At 34.6% G+C, this 19060-nt stretch overlaps 1 protein-coding gene across 2 annotated transcripts in view; it reads right to left on the reverse strand.

Annotated features, from left to right (window-relative positions):
- Window positions 1-286: 286 nt before the first annotated feature.
- EXOC1 (exocyst complex component 1) overlaps window positions 287-19060 on the reverse strand; it is a 64818-nt gene continuing 46044 nt past the window's right edge. For both annotated transcript variants that reach the window (XM_060109412.1, XM_060109421.1), the window contains exons 11-18: window positions 14303-14466; window positions 13551-13658; window positions 11938-12014; window positions 11179-11407; window positions 7423-7606; window positions 5285-5484; window positions 2625-2819; window positions 287-962 (exon numbers count right to left, since the gene is read on the reverse strand). In XM_060109412.1, coding sequence (XP_059965395.1) covers window positions 810-962; window positions 2625-2819; window positions 5285-5484; window positions 7423-7606; window positions 11179-11407; window positions 11938-12014; window positions 13551-13658; window positions 14303-14466 — 1310 coding nt within the window. In that variant the 3' untranslated portion in view covers window positions 287-809. The remainder of the gene's footprint in view (window positions 963-2624; window positions 2820-5284; window positions 5485-7422; window positions 7607-11178; window positions 11408-11937; window positions 12015-13550; window positions 13659-14302; window positions 14467-19060) is intronic.

The following is a 19060-nucleotide window of genomic DNA, read 5'->3' on the forward strand; positions in this document are numbered from 1 at the left end:
TTTTTTTTTTTTTTTTTTTGCGGTACACGGGCCTCTCACTGTTGTGGCCTCTCCCGTTGTGGAGCACAGGCTACAGACGCGCAGGCCCAGCGGCCATGGCTCACGGGCCCAGCTGTTCTGCGGCACGTGGGATCTTCCTGGACCGCACGAACCCGCGTCCCCTGCATCGGCAGGCAGACTCTCAACCACTGCGCCACCAGGGAAGCCCAGGATAACCACTCTTAAATATGAGAAGCGAGACAATACAGGAAAATTTCCTGGACAGTCTGGAAAAATGATAAAGGCATTTATGATGAGATTAATGCTTTATTTATTTATTTATTTTTGGCTGCATTGGGTCTTCGTTGCTGCACGTGGGCTTTCTCTAGTTGCGGCGAGCAGGGGCTACTCTTCATTGTGGTGTGCAGGCTTCTCATTGCAGTGGCTTCTCTTGTTGCAGAGCATGGGCTCTAGGGTGTGCAGACTTCAGTGGTTGTGGGAAATGTGCTTAGTTGCTCCACGGCATGTGTGATCTTCCTGGACCAGGGCTTGAATCCGTGTCTCCTGCATTGGCAGGCGGATTTAACCACTGCACCACCAGGGAAGCCCGAGATAAATGCTTTTAGTACACAACCTATTGGGCAAATGAAACTGCCACATAGGTTGGTACTTTCGCTTCTGAATATTTGTGGTATGGTATTACCCATTTATCTGACATTCATACATAAAATTTCAAGTCTGGTTCTCAAAACGGTTGCTTGATGTTTTTGAATAGTGTCTGGTGTACTCAAGAGTGCTTTTTCCATTTATCTTTTCTTCTTTTGTAAGGTTTAGTGGGACTGCGCAATGCTGGAGCAATAGTCCAGAATGTCCTGAATAGTGAATTCCATTGTAACACCAGATCCAGGATAACAGCGAGCTATCAAACCTTCAAAATGCTTGTACTGGCGTATAAATTCATCCTGCATGGAGTGCCACACCACCTATAATAAAAATGAAAATAAGAGTCATTAAACTATGAATGGAAATAATACACAGTCAAGTATGTAGAAATAATGTCAAGATATATTCTAAGGATTTAGAATAGCATAAGAGTTAAGAACATACATTCTGGAGCTAGAAACTAGCTCCTTCCACTTATAAGGTTTGTGACCTTGAGTACGTTACATCATTGCTCTGTGCCTCAAGTTCCTTATCTGTAAACTGGGGTAATGATAATAATACCTTCCTCACAAGCTTCAGCTGAGGTTAAATGAGTTGATACACATAAAGTGCTCAGAACAGTGTGACACAGTAAGCACTCATTACATTTAGCTGTTATTGTATTTACTCCAATATCCAACACCGATGTGGATATGCACAACTATGTATGAAACTAAGACTAATGATTAATGAAATGCAGCACTGAATGCTTAAATTTCATTTCATATGAAAGTTTAACAATTTCTTTATCTAAAACTGATGATGCAAAACATTGCTTGATGCCATGGAGGATACCAAGATGAGTCAGACCAATCATCTGCAATCAAAGGAATTTATAATCTGGAAGTGGAAATCATGATGCAGACAACTATCAAGACAGAATCTGATACACACATTGACATATTAGCTAATATTAATAGGTTATATTTATTGACTTATTTCATATCAGCACAGTACAAAGTGCTTTATGTATACATTATCCTTTTTAAGTCTCATGACAACCTGGTGAGGGTGGGTACTATGAAATCACCCCTATCTGCCAGTTGAGGGGATTTTTCCTTATAAACCCTAAATCTCATAAACCCTAAATTCCTAATAGACAACTTAAGACTATTTACTAAACAGTTTTACTTACACTTTTTTGCTTCTCATCTTTTAGCTCATGGTATTTCACCCACCTGGAAGGCCACTTCTCCTACTTTATCTGTTAAGTTAGTATCTGACTTTCAGAGCCTAACACAAATGCTTTCCTTCATGAAGCCTTCCATGGTGTTAAAATCAGAATTATTCTCACGCATCTCTGGGCCTTTTAGTATGGCTTATAAAGAATGATGGCTCAGTTGGCAGTTTAAATCTGACTCTACCATTCATTAGCTATGGGATCATGGTCATATTACTCCACCTCTCTAAGCTTTGATTTTCTCATGTATAAAATGGCAATGACAGTAATAGTAGTGCCCACTATACAGGATAGGTATTGTTTCTACTTTTCAAATAAGGAAATTGAGGCTCAGAGAGGTGAAGTAATTTGCCCCAAACCATGAAGCTTTATCTGGAGCCAGATTATGAGCCCATTTCCAGCTCCAATCCCCATGCTCAGAATCACTCCACTGTACTATACACCATTCCATTTCCTTGCCACCCTCAAAACTAAAACAAAACAAAAAAGCAACGAAAAAACCCATCCCCAAACGAAAGAAAGACAACTTAATGCCTCAAAACAATAAAAAAGAAATACAAAATAAACAGGAATAGCCATGTAAATTTATATAAATATTATTATTTTCTTCCTCTCACAATTCATTAATCTGGTCTGTACCTTGTGGAACTTTCCTCCTACACTAAAATTAGAAAATGCATAGTATTTCTAGAGGAATATTTTGGAGAAAAGCAATATATGTAAGGATGTGCAATCTAGGATGGTTCAAAGAAGTAAAGCATACCTGAAGTAAGTTCTCCTCTTCACATAAATGTTTGTCAACCTTCTTGTAGAGGTTATCTAGACCTTTTTTTACTTCCTTTCCAGGATACTCTTTAATAACTTTTCGGAGTTCTTGTTTGTTAAATGCAAGTTGATAGCTTACTTCCTCTTCTCTTATACCCTGTGCTACCCGAGCTTCAACGCCTTCAAAGAAATGCTTCGAGGAAATGGAAAGAAATAATGACTAAGAACTGCTTTCATTACCACTTAAATTAAAAAATAATCGGATTATAAAATAGTATATATTCATTATGTAAAAATCAGACAATGTGTGAAAACATAAAGGATAAAATAATAATCAGCTATTATACCACTCAGAGATAACCACTGTCAACATTTTAGATTTCCTGCTAGTCTTTTGATGTGTGAGTACATAAATGAGATTACAATTTTGCATGCTGTTTTTCCACTTAATATTTTATATATTTTCCCAAAGTATAAATTTTAATGGCTGCATAATGTTCCATCCAATGACTGAACTACAATTTGTTTATTCATTCCTCCAGTATTGGGTATTTAATATTTTTCACTCTTTTTTCTTGGAGTTGGCAAAATCTACTCATCAAAAAAAAAAAATCTCTTATAAATACAGTTGTCACAAATAACTTTCATATGTAAGTATTTACCCACATTATTGATTACTACCCAGCATAAATTTCTAGACTATAATTCCTCAGTTGAGGAGTATAATTGTTAAGCATTCTGAAGACTCTTCATATACACGAATTGCTTCCCAGAAAAGTTTATATTTATCTATCATATCAGTTTATATTTCTGTCAACAGTATATGAGACTTTTATCTTACCACACTATCTTACCATACTATCATCAGCATTAGCATAATTGAAAAACAAATCTTTGTCACTTTAAAAAGTGAAAAAAGTTTGTCATTTTATTTCACAATTCTTTGGCTATAAATGAAGTTAACCTGCTTTTCAGATGCTTAGTGGTACATTCAGAACCCTTGCCCATTTATATGTTGAGGTCTTAGTGCTTTCCTCATTGATTTTAAAAAGATCTTTTAGATTAAATATACTGACATGGTGTTACAAATATTCTCCTCAGGTTGTCTTTTAAGTATAATTGGTCTTTTAATATGCATATTGATTGGCAAGTCTTTATTTGAGCACAATATGACTTAATACTAACAAGTCAAATCCAGTCATTACTTTTCTCTAAAATTTTCTTAGCAATTATTATTTATTTATTCTTATAAATTATTAATTTTTTGACAGTAATTTTTGGATAAGTCTATCCCTGGTAATTTTATAATTTTGTTTCTACAGAGACTTTTAATTGGTTATTATAACATACAGGAAATAAACTATTTTTTGATATATTTATCTTGAATCCTATTACCTTACCAGATAAAATAATTCCAACATATTATATATAGGTAATTATAACCTTGACTCTCCTTTGTATATCTTTATGTTTTGGTCTTATTGCATCCGCTAGATTTTCCATAACAATGTTAAATAATAAGGGGTCTATCAATGTTTTTGCTTTAAATTTGATTTCAAAGGAAGTGTCTCTGTGTTGCAGGTAAGTATCATGTAGGCTTTAGGTCTGAGACCAACCTTCTACCCTAAAGGAATATCTGTCTGTTCTTAAGTTTTAGAAAGAACTGGTTCTGCATTTGATTAAATGTCTTTTAATCAAAACAATTCTTTGAATTATTGACAACAGATACATAATTTTTATTTGACTCATTTCAAGTTAAAAACTTATAGAAGATGACTAATCATATTGTGGACAAAGTTAGTTAGAAGGGTCCATTTAAGCTTCTACTATGTTGCACAATCTCTAAAACTATCATTTCTCACTTTTTAAAAAAATATTTATTTTGTTTATTTATTATTTATTATTTTTTGGCTGTGTCGGATCTTAGTTGTGATATGCGGGCTCTTTTGTTACGGCGCACAGGCTCCAGAGCGCATGGGCTCTGTAATTTGCGGCACTCGGGCTCTCTAGTTGAGGTGCACGAGGCTCAGTAGTTGTGGCACGCGGGCTTGGTTGCCCCGCGGCATGTGGGATCTTAGTTCCCCGATCCCGTGTCCCCTGCACTGGAAGGTGGATTCTTTACCACTGGACCACCAGGGAAGTCCCTCATTTCTCACCTTTAATGATCAGACTTGCTCTGGGGAATGAGAAGTCAAGAAAAGAAGGGAAAAGAGAAGGCAACGAACAAAACAATTTTTGGTTTTCCTCTTATCTTGATAAGGTTTTCAAAATCTTCATCTGAACTAGGGATAAAGGTTAGCCATTTATGAGGTAAGAAGTAAGAGTCTGGTATAATGGAAAAGCCTAAATCTACGGTACACCCCCCAGCTTTGCTACTTTCCAGTTATTATAACTTTTCATTTACTTTCAGTTTCTTCGTTTGTAAAATGGGGGTAATACCATCTTACTCCACATCACTGTTTATAGGAATTAAAAGAAATAATGTATATAAAACATCTAGCAGTGTCTTGGCACACTGGCAGCTTAAGTATCTGAGTCTCTCCTTCCTTATCCTCCTGCATCAATATATTAGCAAATTCAAAACAAATGTGTATTGTGTCATTCATATGTACACAGGTTCAAAACCAGGAAAAATATACTTAATGAAAATATACTTACATTTAGTTTTTCAAGAGGTTGTCCTAAAGAGTAAATGACGTAAGACTGAAGGTGATCTGTGTATTTTTGTTTGGCTTCTTTTTTTTCAGCTTCTAGACATGAGATTTTCAAACGAGAAAGCGTTGCAAAAATATGGTGGAAGTTTTCCATCATGACTACATCCCTGGGTGTCTTCTGGCTTTCGTTAGCTACTTTCTCCACTAAAATGAAAACAGAAAAAACATAGTAACATCCTGATATAAGTATAACCATATTTGCTAGGAAAAATTTACATGATTTTTTTCATTTGTAAGTTTAAGAAGTAAGCACATTTCTGGACTTAATAAAATAAAATATATTGTATTGAAGGATTTTCACATCTACCTAAACCTAATAAAAAATCGTTCTGAAACTGTCCCAAATATATATATATATGGAAACTTAGTATAGAATAAAGGTGGCTTTTCAAATCAGTCCCAAATATATATATATATATGGAAACTTAGTACAGAATAAAGGTGGCTTTTCAAATCAGTGGGGAAATGATGAATTATTCAAAATGTTTAGGACAACTAGCTGGTCCTTTTGAATACACTAAATTTGGATTCCTATTTCACATCTTTCAGACAAACAAATTCTAAATTGCTCAAGTACTTAAAATGTTAAAAGCAAATAAATAAATGAATACAATCGTAAGTACTAAGAAAAATAAAGCCAATTAAAGAAATAATTTTGTGATAGTACGAACTTTCTAAGAATGGCCCAAAACTTAGAATCATAAAGAGAAAGATGAATAAATATGATGAATAAATATTTCAAATAAAACTTGAAAGCTCTTGCGTGGTAAAACATACCATAAACAAAACTGATTTATAGTCTTTCAGGTTTACAAAGAATAAAAAGATTGATAATACCTAGTAATATTGGGCTTTGATGCAGATGTGATAGAAACTTTCACCAAATGCTCAAAGCACTAAACTGGTATAATCTTTCTGTGTGGCTATTTGGCAAAAGCCTCAACACAGACACAAAACTTTTGACCCAGTAATTCCATTTCTAATAATTGATCCTAAGGAAATTATTGGACAAGTATACAAAAATATATGGAGGAAACTGGAAACAAACTAAATGTCTATTAACAAAAGATCTGGTAAATAAATAATGATACATGGAATACTATGCAATCATTAAAAATGATTATGGTTATCTATATTAATAGACAAGGAAAGACACTAGAAGTATAGAGACTAGTAGGTTCCAAAACAGTGTGTAAGGTATGATAAAACTTTTAAAATTAGAGAACACACACACACACAATATGTACATATACACCAGTGAGAGAGATATACTCAAAAGTTTAGCAGGGAAAAAATTAAATGTTATCTTTGCATGATTAGATTACAAATTATCCTTATTTTCTTCTTGATTTTTAAAATTAGTTTGCTGATTTTGGGGGTATGTAATGAGCACATATTACTTTACAATCAGAAAAAGCAAAGCTACTTTGAATTTTAAAAGAACTATCAACCATACAAACATTCAATCATATAATTTATCTATCTTTCCCCTAAACCTTTTTCCACTGAAAATATGTTATCTATAAGTGGTGAGATAATTCCAATTCCTGTCAATTTTCTAGCTTTAAAAATTCCTGAATAGATGCAATCAGATCATTTATTTCAAATTAAACAACACATCCACACTGTTTCTGTAATTTAATTGTGTGATCTGACATAGGAAGACGGTGAATTATAGTACTTTAGCATTAATCTATCTTATGTGACACATATGAAAACAGGCCTAAAGAAGTGAATTGATTTGCTTAAGGTTACACAGACATCACTGCTGATCATCTCTGGAAGACTCTTGCTAAAAAGCAATGTAATCCGAGAGATCATTTTTTGTGTTTAAACAATGAATTTCAATTTTGCATAGTGATGAGCACATATGAACCCTAAAATATAAGTGGTTCCTGGTGAATAAAAATGGGTTTTATGTACTGCTTATTTTTCAAATTTAAGAAATCTTTAATTTCAGAAAACTTAAAACAGACTATAGAACATGGAAAATAATGAACACATCTGTCCCCAACTTCTAACTTACCAGAAATAATGAAAACAAACAACCAAAAAATTGTTTAGAATGTAACAAAAGCTTACCATTAACAAACACTCCTCTGATAAGTTTAGTATATGCTTTATCTAGATCTCCACGACGCTCAGCATTTTTAAAGATTGATTCTGCAAGTCCAGCAAATTCTTCAAACTCAGCAACAAATGGGAGAATTCCTACTTTACTCTTCTTTGAGATCTTTACTTCCTCCATTTGCCTTATTTGGTTACTCTAAAGATAGGCAGAACGCAAAGGAGAAAAATAGCCAAGCAACTTAGAAACAGCATATAATTTAAAGCAAATGTACACATCATAGAGACACGACATAATTTAATACCTAGAACATTTTGAATGTTTACTAAATAAAGATTAATACAATATGGATAACTAAGAAAAACTACTTCTACAGATTAAAAAGTACATATATTTTACATAAGAAAATAAAGTCAAGAAAAAATATACAAAGTATTTAAAACAAGATGCAATCAAAGCTTGTGAACCTCAGGTCTTTGTTTAAAGTAAAAACAACCAATAAATATTTTTATCATTTATGAAAGATAAGTATACAGTGATTGCCCATTCTCGGGCAGAGCAGATATCAGAGCACACACAGGATTTCTCAAGATTATTTCTGGTTGGTGGCTATGCAGTCAAGTTTGAGAATCATAGATTATTTCCAAATCACAGCAGCCTAAAACTTGTTTGGATAGAGAAGTTCTGTATTTTTGGGGTATGAGAACAGAGAAGGAGAATAGGCATTTCTACTATTGATTTGCATTATATAATTTTCCATGTATCTATTAGTTACTTACTCTAAATTTGTAAGCAAAGTGCTTCTGTATGATGGTGACAAAGTGCAAAAGGGGTGTTTCATATAGACAGAATCTAGACACTTGGGTTCAAAATGATCCGTGTGTTCAATTACGGTTCTGTGTACTTCTCAGGTTATCTAGATCTAGTCACAGTAAGAATTACATTGCCAAGTAGTGTTGGATCATTTTCAACTCTTACTTAAAATTTCATTGTGTTGAGGTTCTGGGGGTAAAACCTGAAAACCATATGACATGTGGATTAGAAAAGTAATTGTTCTTTTATTCAGTATGTTATTGGAAGTCCCAGTCACAGCAATCAGGTAAGAAAAAGAAATAAAAGGAATCTAAATTGGAAAGGAAGATGTAAAACTCTCACTATTTGCAGATGACATGATAGTATACACAGAAAATCCTAAAGATGCCACCAAAAAACTATTAGAACTAATAAATGAATTCAGCAAGATTGCAAATAACAAAGTTAATATACAGACATCTGTTGTGTTTCTGTATACTAATAAGGAACCATCAGAAAGAGAAATTAAGAAAACAATCCCATTTACAGTTGTAACAAAAAGAATAAAATACCTAGGAATAAATCTAACCATGGAGGTAAAAGACTTGTACTCTGAAAACTAAGACACTGGTGAAAAAAACTGAAGACAACACAAACAAATGGAAAGATAAACCGTGCTCAACGACTGGAATAATTAATATTGTTAAAATGACCATACTTCCCAAGGCAATCAAGAGAGTCAATACAATCCCAATCAATATACCAATGGCATTTTTCACAGAACTAGGACAGATAATTCTAAAATTGGTATGGAAACACGAAAGACCATAATAGTCAAAGCAATCTGGAGAAAGAAGAACAAAGCCAGAGGTATTATGCTCCTTGGTTTCAAACTATACTACAAAACTACAGTCATCAAAACAGTATGGTACTGGCACAGAAACAGATACATAGATTTATGGCACAGAACAGAGAGCCCAGAAATAAACCAGTACTTATATGGTTAATTAATCTACGACAAAGAAGGCAAGAATAAACAATGATGAGACAGCCAGATCTTATCATTTTCAAAGGTTTAAGAGTGCAAATCCATGTCACTATAGTGTGAGGAATCCTGAAAAGCAAACTAAATGCAGCTAAGAAATGTACCGGACTGTAGAGTCCAGCTTGGTAGCACTTGATGTGTCAGTTACTTTCTAATTTTATCTCTGGTTCTTGCTAGGATAACATTTTTAGCACTGTTCCTTGAAGAATAGTTTGGGCTTGGCCACCAGATGAAAGTGCCAAACTCAGGTGCTATCTGTTCCACTTTCTGCAGTCATCTGACATTCATGTTTCTGTCTTAATACACAAAGACCCATTCATTACCCATTCATTATGCCCTAGGTTCTGATCTTGTCCCATGTACCAAAACATATAACACTTACTGAGCAAACACAATCAACCAGACACTGAGAAGATGTGAGTTAAAATAAGAAACAGAGAGTGATGACAGCCAGCAGAAGGAACCATCCTTCTCCCTTTGGTGATAAGAGGTATATCCTTTAGAAATACATGTAATTTAGGAGAAAATGAGTTTATACGTTTGTCTAGGTTAATTTTGCTTAATTTCTTCACTTTCCAGTCTTGAGAGTAACATGAACATTCCTTAATAAACTATTATTAATTACTAGTACTATTATCACCACCACCACCACCACCAGTGCAAGTGATCCATTAGTAAGCTCTTATTCTGTGCCAGGCAAAGTGCTAAGCACTTCATTTGAACCCATGTCTACATCTACCTGATACTACATCTTATGCTTTCAACAACTATGTTCTATTGAGTTGAGAGGTATTATATGAAGTTATATTTTCCTGATAAAAGCAACAGAACCTTCATATTCTGTAAATACATAGTGTCCTCATGATTCAGTGTTCCAGTTATGTTAAATGGGACTCATTATCTTAACTTTGGTAGTTCTTCCTTTTCCTTTTGGCTATCAGCTTGCAATCAGACCTTCCAGGTTTATCATCACCTCTGGAGAAGGCAGGGTAGGGAACAGGATAAGCCTTAAATGGTTAAATTTCATAATATTTCAAATGCCAAGTGAAATCACTTGGTAGGGATGGAGGATTAACAAGACTGTTGAGGTGACATTTAAGTTTCTACAGTGGACACAGACTGTTTTTAAACTTTTAGAATCTCAATAAATATTTTTAGAAAGTATAAAAAATGATATGGATTTTAATTGCCCTTAATATTTTTATTATTCTCCCATTATTCTATGGCTATTCAAAAGCTGGATTTAACTTAGAGGTTACATAGTAGAAAAATTCAGATGATAAATATCCACTTTTATATACTAAATATATTAATAAAATGAAATTTTTTTTTTAGAACCTGGCCCAGTTCAGTTCATACCTACAAGCTTACCAAAACCTAACAGAAAAAAAAAAAAGTTAATGATCTTTTTTCCCTATTAGAAGGAGGAAAATGGTGATTGCCAAAAGTTAACATAAGAACAATTTATTCTTAAAATAAAGCAATATGATTATTAATTAAAGCTATTAAACTAATAAACTAATTTAAATAAGCAATTAAAATAATCCAGTTATTAATTATCTTATTGGAATATATTAAAAGAAGCAAAACAATAAATTCAAGTGATAGTTTCAATTGTTTCATTAAATCTATGGTCATTAATAGTCAACTGAGATTTCAGTTACTTAGTGGATCTCTTATGCAGCTGTTGCCTCTATGCCACCTACTCCAGAACTTGCCAAAATTCACAGTGTAGATGGGAAACTAGCTGACACAGCACCATCCAACTAACTCTGTTCATGTAAATTGTAGCCAACACCCTGCTTCAAGGCTTTGGGCAGTAGATCCCACAGTGGAAAGCTGGAAATCTCTTGGTTTAAATACATTTTTTTTTGCAACGGTTAGAATTCTAAGTTATTAAAAAACAAAAACAAAACAAAAAAAACGAACTTACAATACATTTATCAAAGTTCCTTTTGACAGTCACCAAAACATTTCCCAATGTAGTACTTAGAAAAGAAGCAGGGTCCACATTTTGTGCAGTCCACACATGATGACTCATTTTGACTAGCATGTAAAGGGAGTTAAAGCTATCGATTTTGTCTCCTAATGCAATCAGGTTGTTCAGTTCTGGCTCAATGCAGCGAAATATTTTAATCATCATTTGGCGAATCATATCTTTCCTGTTCAGAAAACATACAAAACACAGAAAAGTTATTACAAGCTTCAGGTGTATTCATCTTCAACTTTATCCCTTGGGTATACACAAAATGACTAAAATTTGATATTTCAACTAACACTGTCCAAATATGATGAACTAATTATCCTATAGTGGTTTCCAATATAAACATATTTTTTTGAAGTTAAGTTTTATCACTCAAAGTAACTTGGTCATTTGTAAAACTGGGTCCTGAAATGTACTTTGTGATTTCTGAGAAATACACTGCAATTCAAATGCTACTTCCTACCAGCAAATATCAAAATTGATTGCATTTCTGTGATTGCTATAACAAAGAAGAGCTGAAGAGCCATAAACAGGACCAATTTTACTTCAGTAAGATGTTTGATAAGACACCAGGCACACAGGCTGATGCTCTGAGTGCTGTCAGTTATGGAGAGTCATGTGAACTCCTCACTGAGCAGCACTCCTTTCTGCTCAATTTAAAGTTTATTTTTTTTCCAAAATAAACAACAGATAGTAACAAACACATACTCAGATGAAACAGGCAGTGGTGTGCCAGCATTATGTTGCCGTGACGACGTTCCTCCATCTACCTCCTCTGCTTCAGTCTGCAAAAATTATTCAGGTACTTTACATGATAAAAGACCAACAATTTGACTAGTTTATATAGCAATAGCCTGCTCAGTCTTAAAATTCCTAGGAGAGAATATATTATGAGAAATAATGATTTTTAAAGGCAGTATTACAGACAAAACTATATAATTTAGTATGCTGTTTAAGAATGTTCAGGAAGTGCTTTGTTCTTAGATTTTATCTGAGAATTACTGTGGCATGAGAAGTTGTGTTTGTGTGTGTGCATTGAGGGGAAAGGAGGAGAGAGAAGGTTGAGGAGGCTCAGAGGAAGCATGGGAATGGAAAGGCAGCTCAACAAAAAGCTAAAAACATCCAGAAACAACTTTCAAGAGAGAATTTTAAAAATTAAAGAAATCTCAATGATCATTTTAATAAAATTTTGGTATTAAAAAAATGCTATCGAGGGCTTCCCTGGTGGCGCAGTGGTTGACAGTCCGCCTGCCGATGTAGGGGACACAGGTGCGTGCCCCAGTCTGGGAAGATCCCACATGTCGTGGAGCGGCTAGGCCCGTGAGCCATGGCCGCTGAGCCTGCGCGTCCGGAGCCTGTGCTCCGCAACGGGAGAGGTCACAACAGTGAGGGGCCTGCGTACCGCAAAAAAAAAAAAAAAAAAAAAAAATGCTATAGAAAGTTCTTACAGAAGCTAACAAGTAAACATATTAACTACCTGGACCACCTACAACAATAAACCCCTAACCATTTAAAATAATTCATTTGTCATTCATATTAGGCCTGCTTTTGATATGTTGGTTCTCTTTTTTAAGATGACCTTAATCTAAAAAAAAAATCACTCAATTTGCACTGTGCTTTTAAGTTCTTCAAAATATTCTTACAAATCTCTCATTTTACTTTCTTACACTTATGCCATCAGAGAGACATGATGAATAGGTACTATTATACCTATTGCATAGATGAGGAAAAACAGGGATTAAATAATTGCTTTAAGGACTCACAGCTAGTTAGTAACAAAGCCATAAGAAAAAGATTCAGATTTGAGGCCTCCCCATTTTTTTTCTTACTTTCTTTTTTATAAAAACCATGGTTATATACGCAAACATCTTTTTTATTTTTTTAATTCTATTTTTTCTTGATGATTACTAAAACTGTTTTTTAAATAGTGTTTTTTGTGGGAACTGCCTAGCAGTCCAGTGGTTAGGACTCTGTGCTTCCACTGCATGGGGCCTGGGTTCCATCCCTGTTCAGGGAAGATCCCGCATGCCACACAGCACGGCCAAAAAAAAAAACCCAAGTTTTTTGCAAAGTAAATTCAGACATTTTCCCCCTTACTAATTTAGACAATGTTCAGGCCTAAAAGAGTCTGGAATATTAGATTAGATGCCCAAACTCTATCACTGTTTTTAGTATCTTGTATGACAAAATGTGTTAAAAAAAATCCTTAATTATAAATTTCGTCTTTTTCTGTTCTAATATTGAAATTGTGGCAATATATTAATTAGGCTAATTATGCTACAGGTCAAAAATACTAGCCAATAAATAAATGTGAGCCATACCATAGTTCCAGGCATGCTTTGATGTTGCTGTAGTTTGAAAAATTTACTTATGAAGTCCTGTTCTGCCAGACACAGGGGCTCCAGTTCACTTAGTACCTGTTCAAAGATCTGAAGAAAACCAAAATGATCCTACAAAGAACTGAACCAAAATGCTTAAAATAACATTCCACATTTAATTACTTTTCTGCAGGGACCAGGGATACTTCATCTATAATCTCAATAGAATCCCCAAAACAAACGCTTTCAAGATTGAAAGGACAATACAGTATTATCAAGGCATAACAGGGCCAGAACATACTTAAAATAAAACTCACAACGATTATTTACTCAAAATCTGGAAAGAGGAACACAGAGATAAACTTTTATTTTTTAACATCTTTATTGGAGTATAATTGCTTTACGAGATAAACTTTTTAAACTTATTTAATGCATTGCAGAGAACAGTTTAGCTTCATAAAAGCTATTTCCTCTTTGCTCTGTAGTTGCTCAAGTAACTGGATCTATGATTGCAAGCACTTTATGATTTATGACAAACTTTAATAAAACTGTTTAATAAAACTGTTACATCATTTAATTGATAAATCACAGTTGACATTTGACAATATTTTTTTCAGATTCAGAACTGTAAAGTAAGATATGGTTAATTAAAAGACCCAACGGAGCCCAAATCTTTGAACACAATGAAAGGAATAACAAACTGATGCTAGAAAACTAATAGTAATGTTTAACAAGTACTTGTTATTTTATTTTACCTTATCAAATTTGGTTCTGTCGGCAACATCGAGATCAGAGGCTGACATGTTTCCCATATCCAACAAGGAAGATGACTGAGATCTGCGATTCCCTGAACTCTGAACACTGAGTTTATTTAGACTAGAAGTAGATCCAGTTAATTTCCCGGAACTTCCATGAAGACCTAAGAAATAATAAAACTTTAAAAGTTGTGACTTTCATGAATAAAAGATCCATAGCATAAATCAGGGCTATCTTCTACTGTCTTGGTCTTCTGAGGCTCATACTAGTTAGGGCACAAATCTACCACACGGGACAGACTGTAGGCTGTCCTTCTCTTTCATTAACATTTGTGTCCTATTCCTAAACATACTGTAAAGAGTAGTGAGACTATACAGAATCATAGAACAGGACTGAACAAGATCTTACAGATCACATTATGCCCTGCCCAGTCTCACCATAAAGATTAAGCTGCCTGATGATTTCTCTAGACTAAAGTAGATGAGGATTTCTTTCCCACTCAAACGACATGACTATGGATGAAAGTCACTGATCCCCTAGTGTACTAGTTAACATGACAGTTATATTTCCAAAAAAACCTGCCATATCCCAATATTACTCACCTCCACATCAAATAAACACATTAGGTGGAACCATATCAAATTATTCTTGCCCTACCAAAAAAGTCAATTACACACGATTCAACTTAACACAGTCCTGAACCCAGAAACTCTGCTTTTACAGTAAGTGAACTGATTAAAGTTCTTTAAAAACTAAACAAAATGAAGAGAAAAAAACAACACCCTGAAAATTTGTTATATTTAAAATACAACTAAAATATAATACATACATCATTAACTACAGATATATATTTTAATTTTTTAATTTAATTTTTTTATACAGCAGGTTCTTATTAGTCATCCATTTTATACACATCAGGGTATACATGTCAATCCCAATCGCCCAATTCATGACACCACCATCCCCGCCCTGCTGCAGCTTTCCCCCCTTGGTGTCCATATGTTTGTTCTCTACATCTGTGTCTCAACTGCTGCCCTGCAAACCAGTTCATTTGTACCATTTTTCTAGGTTCCACATATATGTATTAATATACTATATTTGTTTCTCTCTTTCTGACTTACTTCACTCTGTATGACAGTCTCTAGATCCATCCACGTCTCAACAAATGACCCAATTTCGTTCCTTTTTATGGCTGAGTAATATTCCATTGGAATATATGTACCACATCTTCTTCATCCATTCGTCTGTTGATGGGCATTTAGGTTGCTTCCATGACCTGGCTATTGTAAATAGTGCTGCAATGAACATTGGGGTGCATGTGTCTTTTTGAATTATGGTTTTCTCTGGGTATATGCCCAGTAGTGGGATTGTTGGATCATATGGTAATTCTATTTTTAGTTTTTTAAGGAACCTCCATACTATTCTCCATAGTGGCTCTATCAGTTTACATTCCCACCAACAGTGCAAGAGGGTTCCCTTTTCTCCACACCTGCTCCAGCATTTGTTGTTTGTAGATTTTCTGACGATGCCCATTCTAACTGGTGTGAGGTGATAACTCATTGTACTTTTGATTTGAATTTCCCTAATGATTAGTGATGCTGAGCAGCTTTTCATGTGCTTCTTGGCCAGCTGTATGTCTTCTTTGGAGAAATGTCTATATAGGTCTTCTGCCCATTTTTGGACTGGGTTGTTTGTTTTTTTAATATTGAGCTGCATGAGCTGTTTATATATTTTGGAGTTTAATCCTTTGTCTGTTGATTTGTTTGCAAATATTTTCTCCCATTCTGAGGGTTGCCTTTTGGTCTTGATTATGGTTTCCTTTGCTGTGCAAAAGCTCTGAAGTTTCATTAGGTGCCATTTGTTTATGTTTTTATTTCCATTACTCTAGGAGGTGGATCAAAAAAGATCTTGCTGTGATTTATGTCAAGGAGTCTTCTTCCTATGTTTTCCTCTAAGAGTTTTATAGTGTCTGGTCTTAGGTTTAGGTCTTTAATCTATTTTGAGTTTATTTTTGTGTATGGTGTTAGGGAGTATTCTAACTTCATTCTTTTACATGTAGCTGTCCAGTTTTCCCAGTACCACTTATTGAAGAGACTGTCTTCCCTTCATTGCATATCCCTGCCTCCTTTGTCATTGATGAGTTGACCATAGTGCATGGGTTGATCTCTGGGCTTTCTATCCTGTGCCATTGCTCTATATTTCTGTTTTTGTGCCAGTATCATATTGTCTTGTTTACTGTAGCTTTGTAGTATAGTCTGAAGTCAAGGAGTCTGATTCCTCCAGCTCCGGTTTTTGCCCTCAAGACTGCTTTGGCTATTCGGGGTCTTTTGTGTCTCCATACAAATTTTAAGACTTTTTTGTTTTAGTTCCATAAAAAATGAAATTGGTAATTTGATAGGGATTGCGCTGAATCTGTAGATTGCTTTGGGTAGTATAGTCATTTTCACAATATTGATTCTTCCAATCCAAGAACATAGTATATCTCTCCATCTGTTGGTATCATCCTTAATTTCTTTCATCAGTGTCTTATAGTTTTCTGCATACAGGTCTTTTGCCTCCCTAGGAAGGTTTATTCCTAGGTATTTTATTCTTTGTGTTGCAATGGTAAATGGGAATGTTTCCTTACTTTCTCTTTCAGATTTTTCATCATTAGTGTATAGGAATGCAAGAGATTTCTGGGCATTAATTTTGTATCCTGCAACTTTACCAAATTCATTGATTAGCTCTGGTAGTTTTCTGGTGGCATCTTTAGGATTCTCTATGTACAGTATCATGTCATCTGCAAACAGTGACAGTTTTACTTCTTCTTTTCCAATTTGTATTCCTTTTATTTCTTTTTCTTCTCTGATTGTCATGGTTAGGACTTCCAAAACTATGTTAAATAATAGCGGTGAGAGTGGAGATCCTTGTCTTGTTCCTGATCTTAGAGGAAATGCTTTCAGTTTTTCACCATTGAGAATGATGTTTGTTGTGGGTTTGTCGTATATGGCCTTTACTATGTTGACGTAGGTTCCCTCTAGGCCCACTTTCTGGAGAGTTTTTATCATAAATGGGTGTTGAACTTTGTCAAAAGCTTTTTCTGCATCTACTGATCATATGGTTTTTATTCTTCAATTTGTTAATATGGTGTATCACATTGATTTGCGTATATTGAAGAATCCTTGTATCCCTGGGATAAATCCCACTTGATCATGGTGTATGATCCTTTTAATGTGTTGCTGGATTCTGTTTCCTAGTATTTTGTTGAGGATTTTTGCATTTAAATTCATCAGTGATATTGGTTTGTAATTTTCCTTTTTTTGTAGTATCTTTGTCTGGTTTTCGTATCAGGGTGATGGTGGCCTCACAGAATGAGTTTGGGAGTGTTCCTTCCTCTGCAATTTTTGGAAGAGTTTGAGAAGGATGGATGTTAGCTCTTCTCTAAATGTTTGACAGAATTCACCTGTGAAGCCATCTGGTCCTGGACTTTTGTTTGTTGGAAGATTTTTAATCACAGTTTCAATTCCATTACTTGTGATTGGTCTGTTCATATTTTCTACTTCTTCCTGGTTCAGTCTTGGAAGGTTATACCTTTCTAAGAATTTGTCCATTTCTTCCAGGTTGTCCAGTTTATTGGCACAGAGTTGCTGGTAGTAGTCTCTTAGGATGCTTTGTATTTCTGCGGTGTCTGTTGTAACTTCTCCTTTTTAATTTCTAATTTTATTTGATTTGAGTCCTCTCCCTCTTTTTCTTGATGAGTCTGGCTAATGGTTTATCAATTTTATCTTCTCAAAGAACCAGCTTCTAGTTTTACTGATCTTTGCCATTGTTTTCTTTGTTTCTATTTTATTTATTACTGCTCTGATCTTTATGATTTCTTTCCTTCTGGTAACTTTGAGTTTTGTTTGCTCTTCTTTCTCCAGTTCCTTTAGGTTTAAGGTTACATTGTTTGAGATTTTTCTTGTTTCTTGAGGTATGCCTGTATAGCTATAAACTTTCCCCTTAGAACTGCTTTTGCTGAATCCCATAGGTTTTGGATCGTCGTGTTTTCATTGTCATTTGTCTCTAGGTATTTTTTGATTGCCTCTTTGATTTCTTCAGTGATCTCTTGGTTATTTAGTAACTTAGTGTCTAGCCTCCATGTGTTTGTGTTTTTCACTTTTTTTCCCCTGTAATTCATTTCTAATCTCATAGCGTTGTGGTCAGAAAAGATGCTTGATGATTTCAATTTTCTTAAATTTACTGAGGTTTGATTTGTGACCCAAGATGTGACCTACCCTGGAGAATGTTCCATATGCACTTGAGAAGAAAGTGTAATCTGCTGTTTTCAGATGGAATGTCCTATAAATATCAATTATATCTATCTGATCTATTGTGTCATTTAAAGCTTCTGTTTCCCTATCTATTTTCATTTTGGATGATCTGTCCATTGGTGTAAGTGAGGTGTTAAAGTCCCCCACTATTATTGTGTTACTGTCGATTTCCTCTTTTATAGCTGTTAGTAGTTGCCTTATGTATCGAGGTGCTCCTGTGCTGGGTGCATATGTAATTGTTATATCTTCTTCTTGGATTCATCCCTTGATCATTATGTAGTGTCCTTCCTTGTCTCTTGTAACATTCTTTATTTTTAAAGTCTATTTCATCTGATATGAGTATTGCTACTCCAGCTTTCTTTTGATTTCCATTTGCATGGAATATCTTTTTCCATCCCCTCACTTTCAGTCTGTATGTGTCCCTAGGTCTGAAGTGGGTCTCTTGTAGACAGCATATATATGGGT

This window comes from Mesoplodon densirostris, chromosome 1, assembly GCF_025265405.1.
Source record: "Mesoplodon densirostris isolate mMesDen1 chromosome 1, mMesDen1 primary haplotype, whole genome shotgun sequence".
NCBI lineage: Eukaryota > Metazoa > Chordata > Mammalia > Artiodactyla > Ziphiidae > Mesoplodon > Mesoplodon densirostris.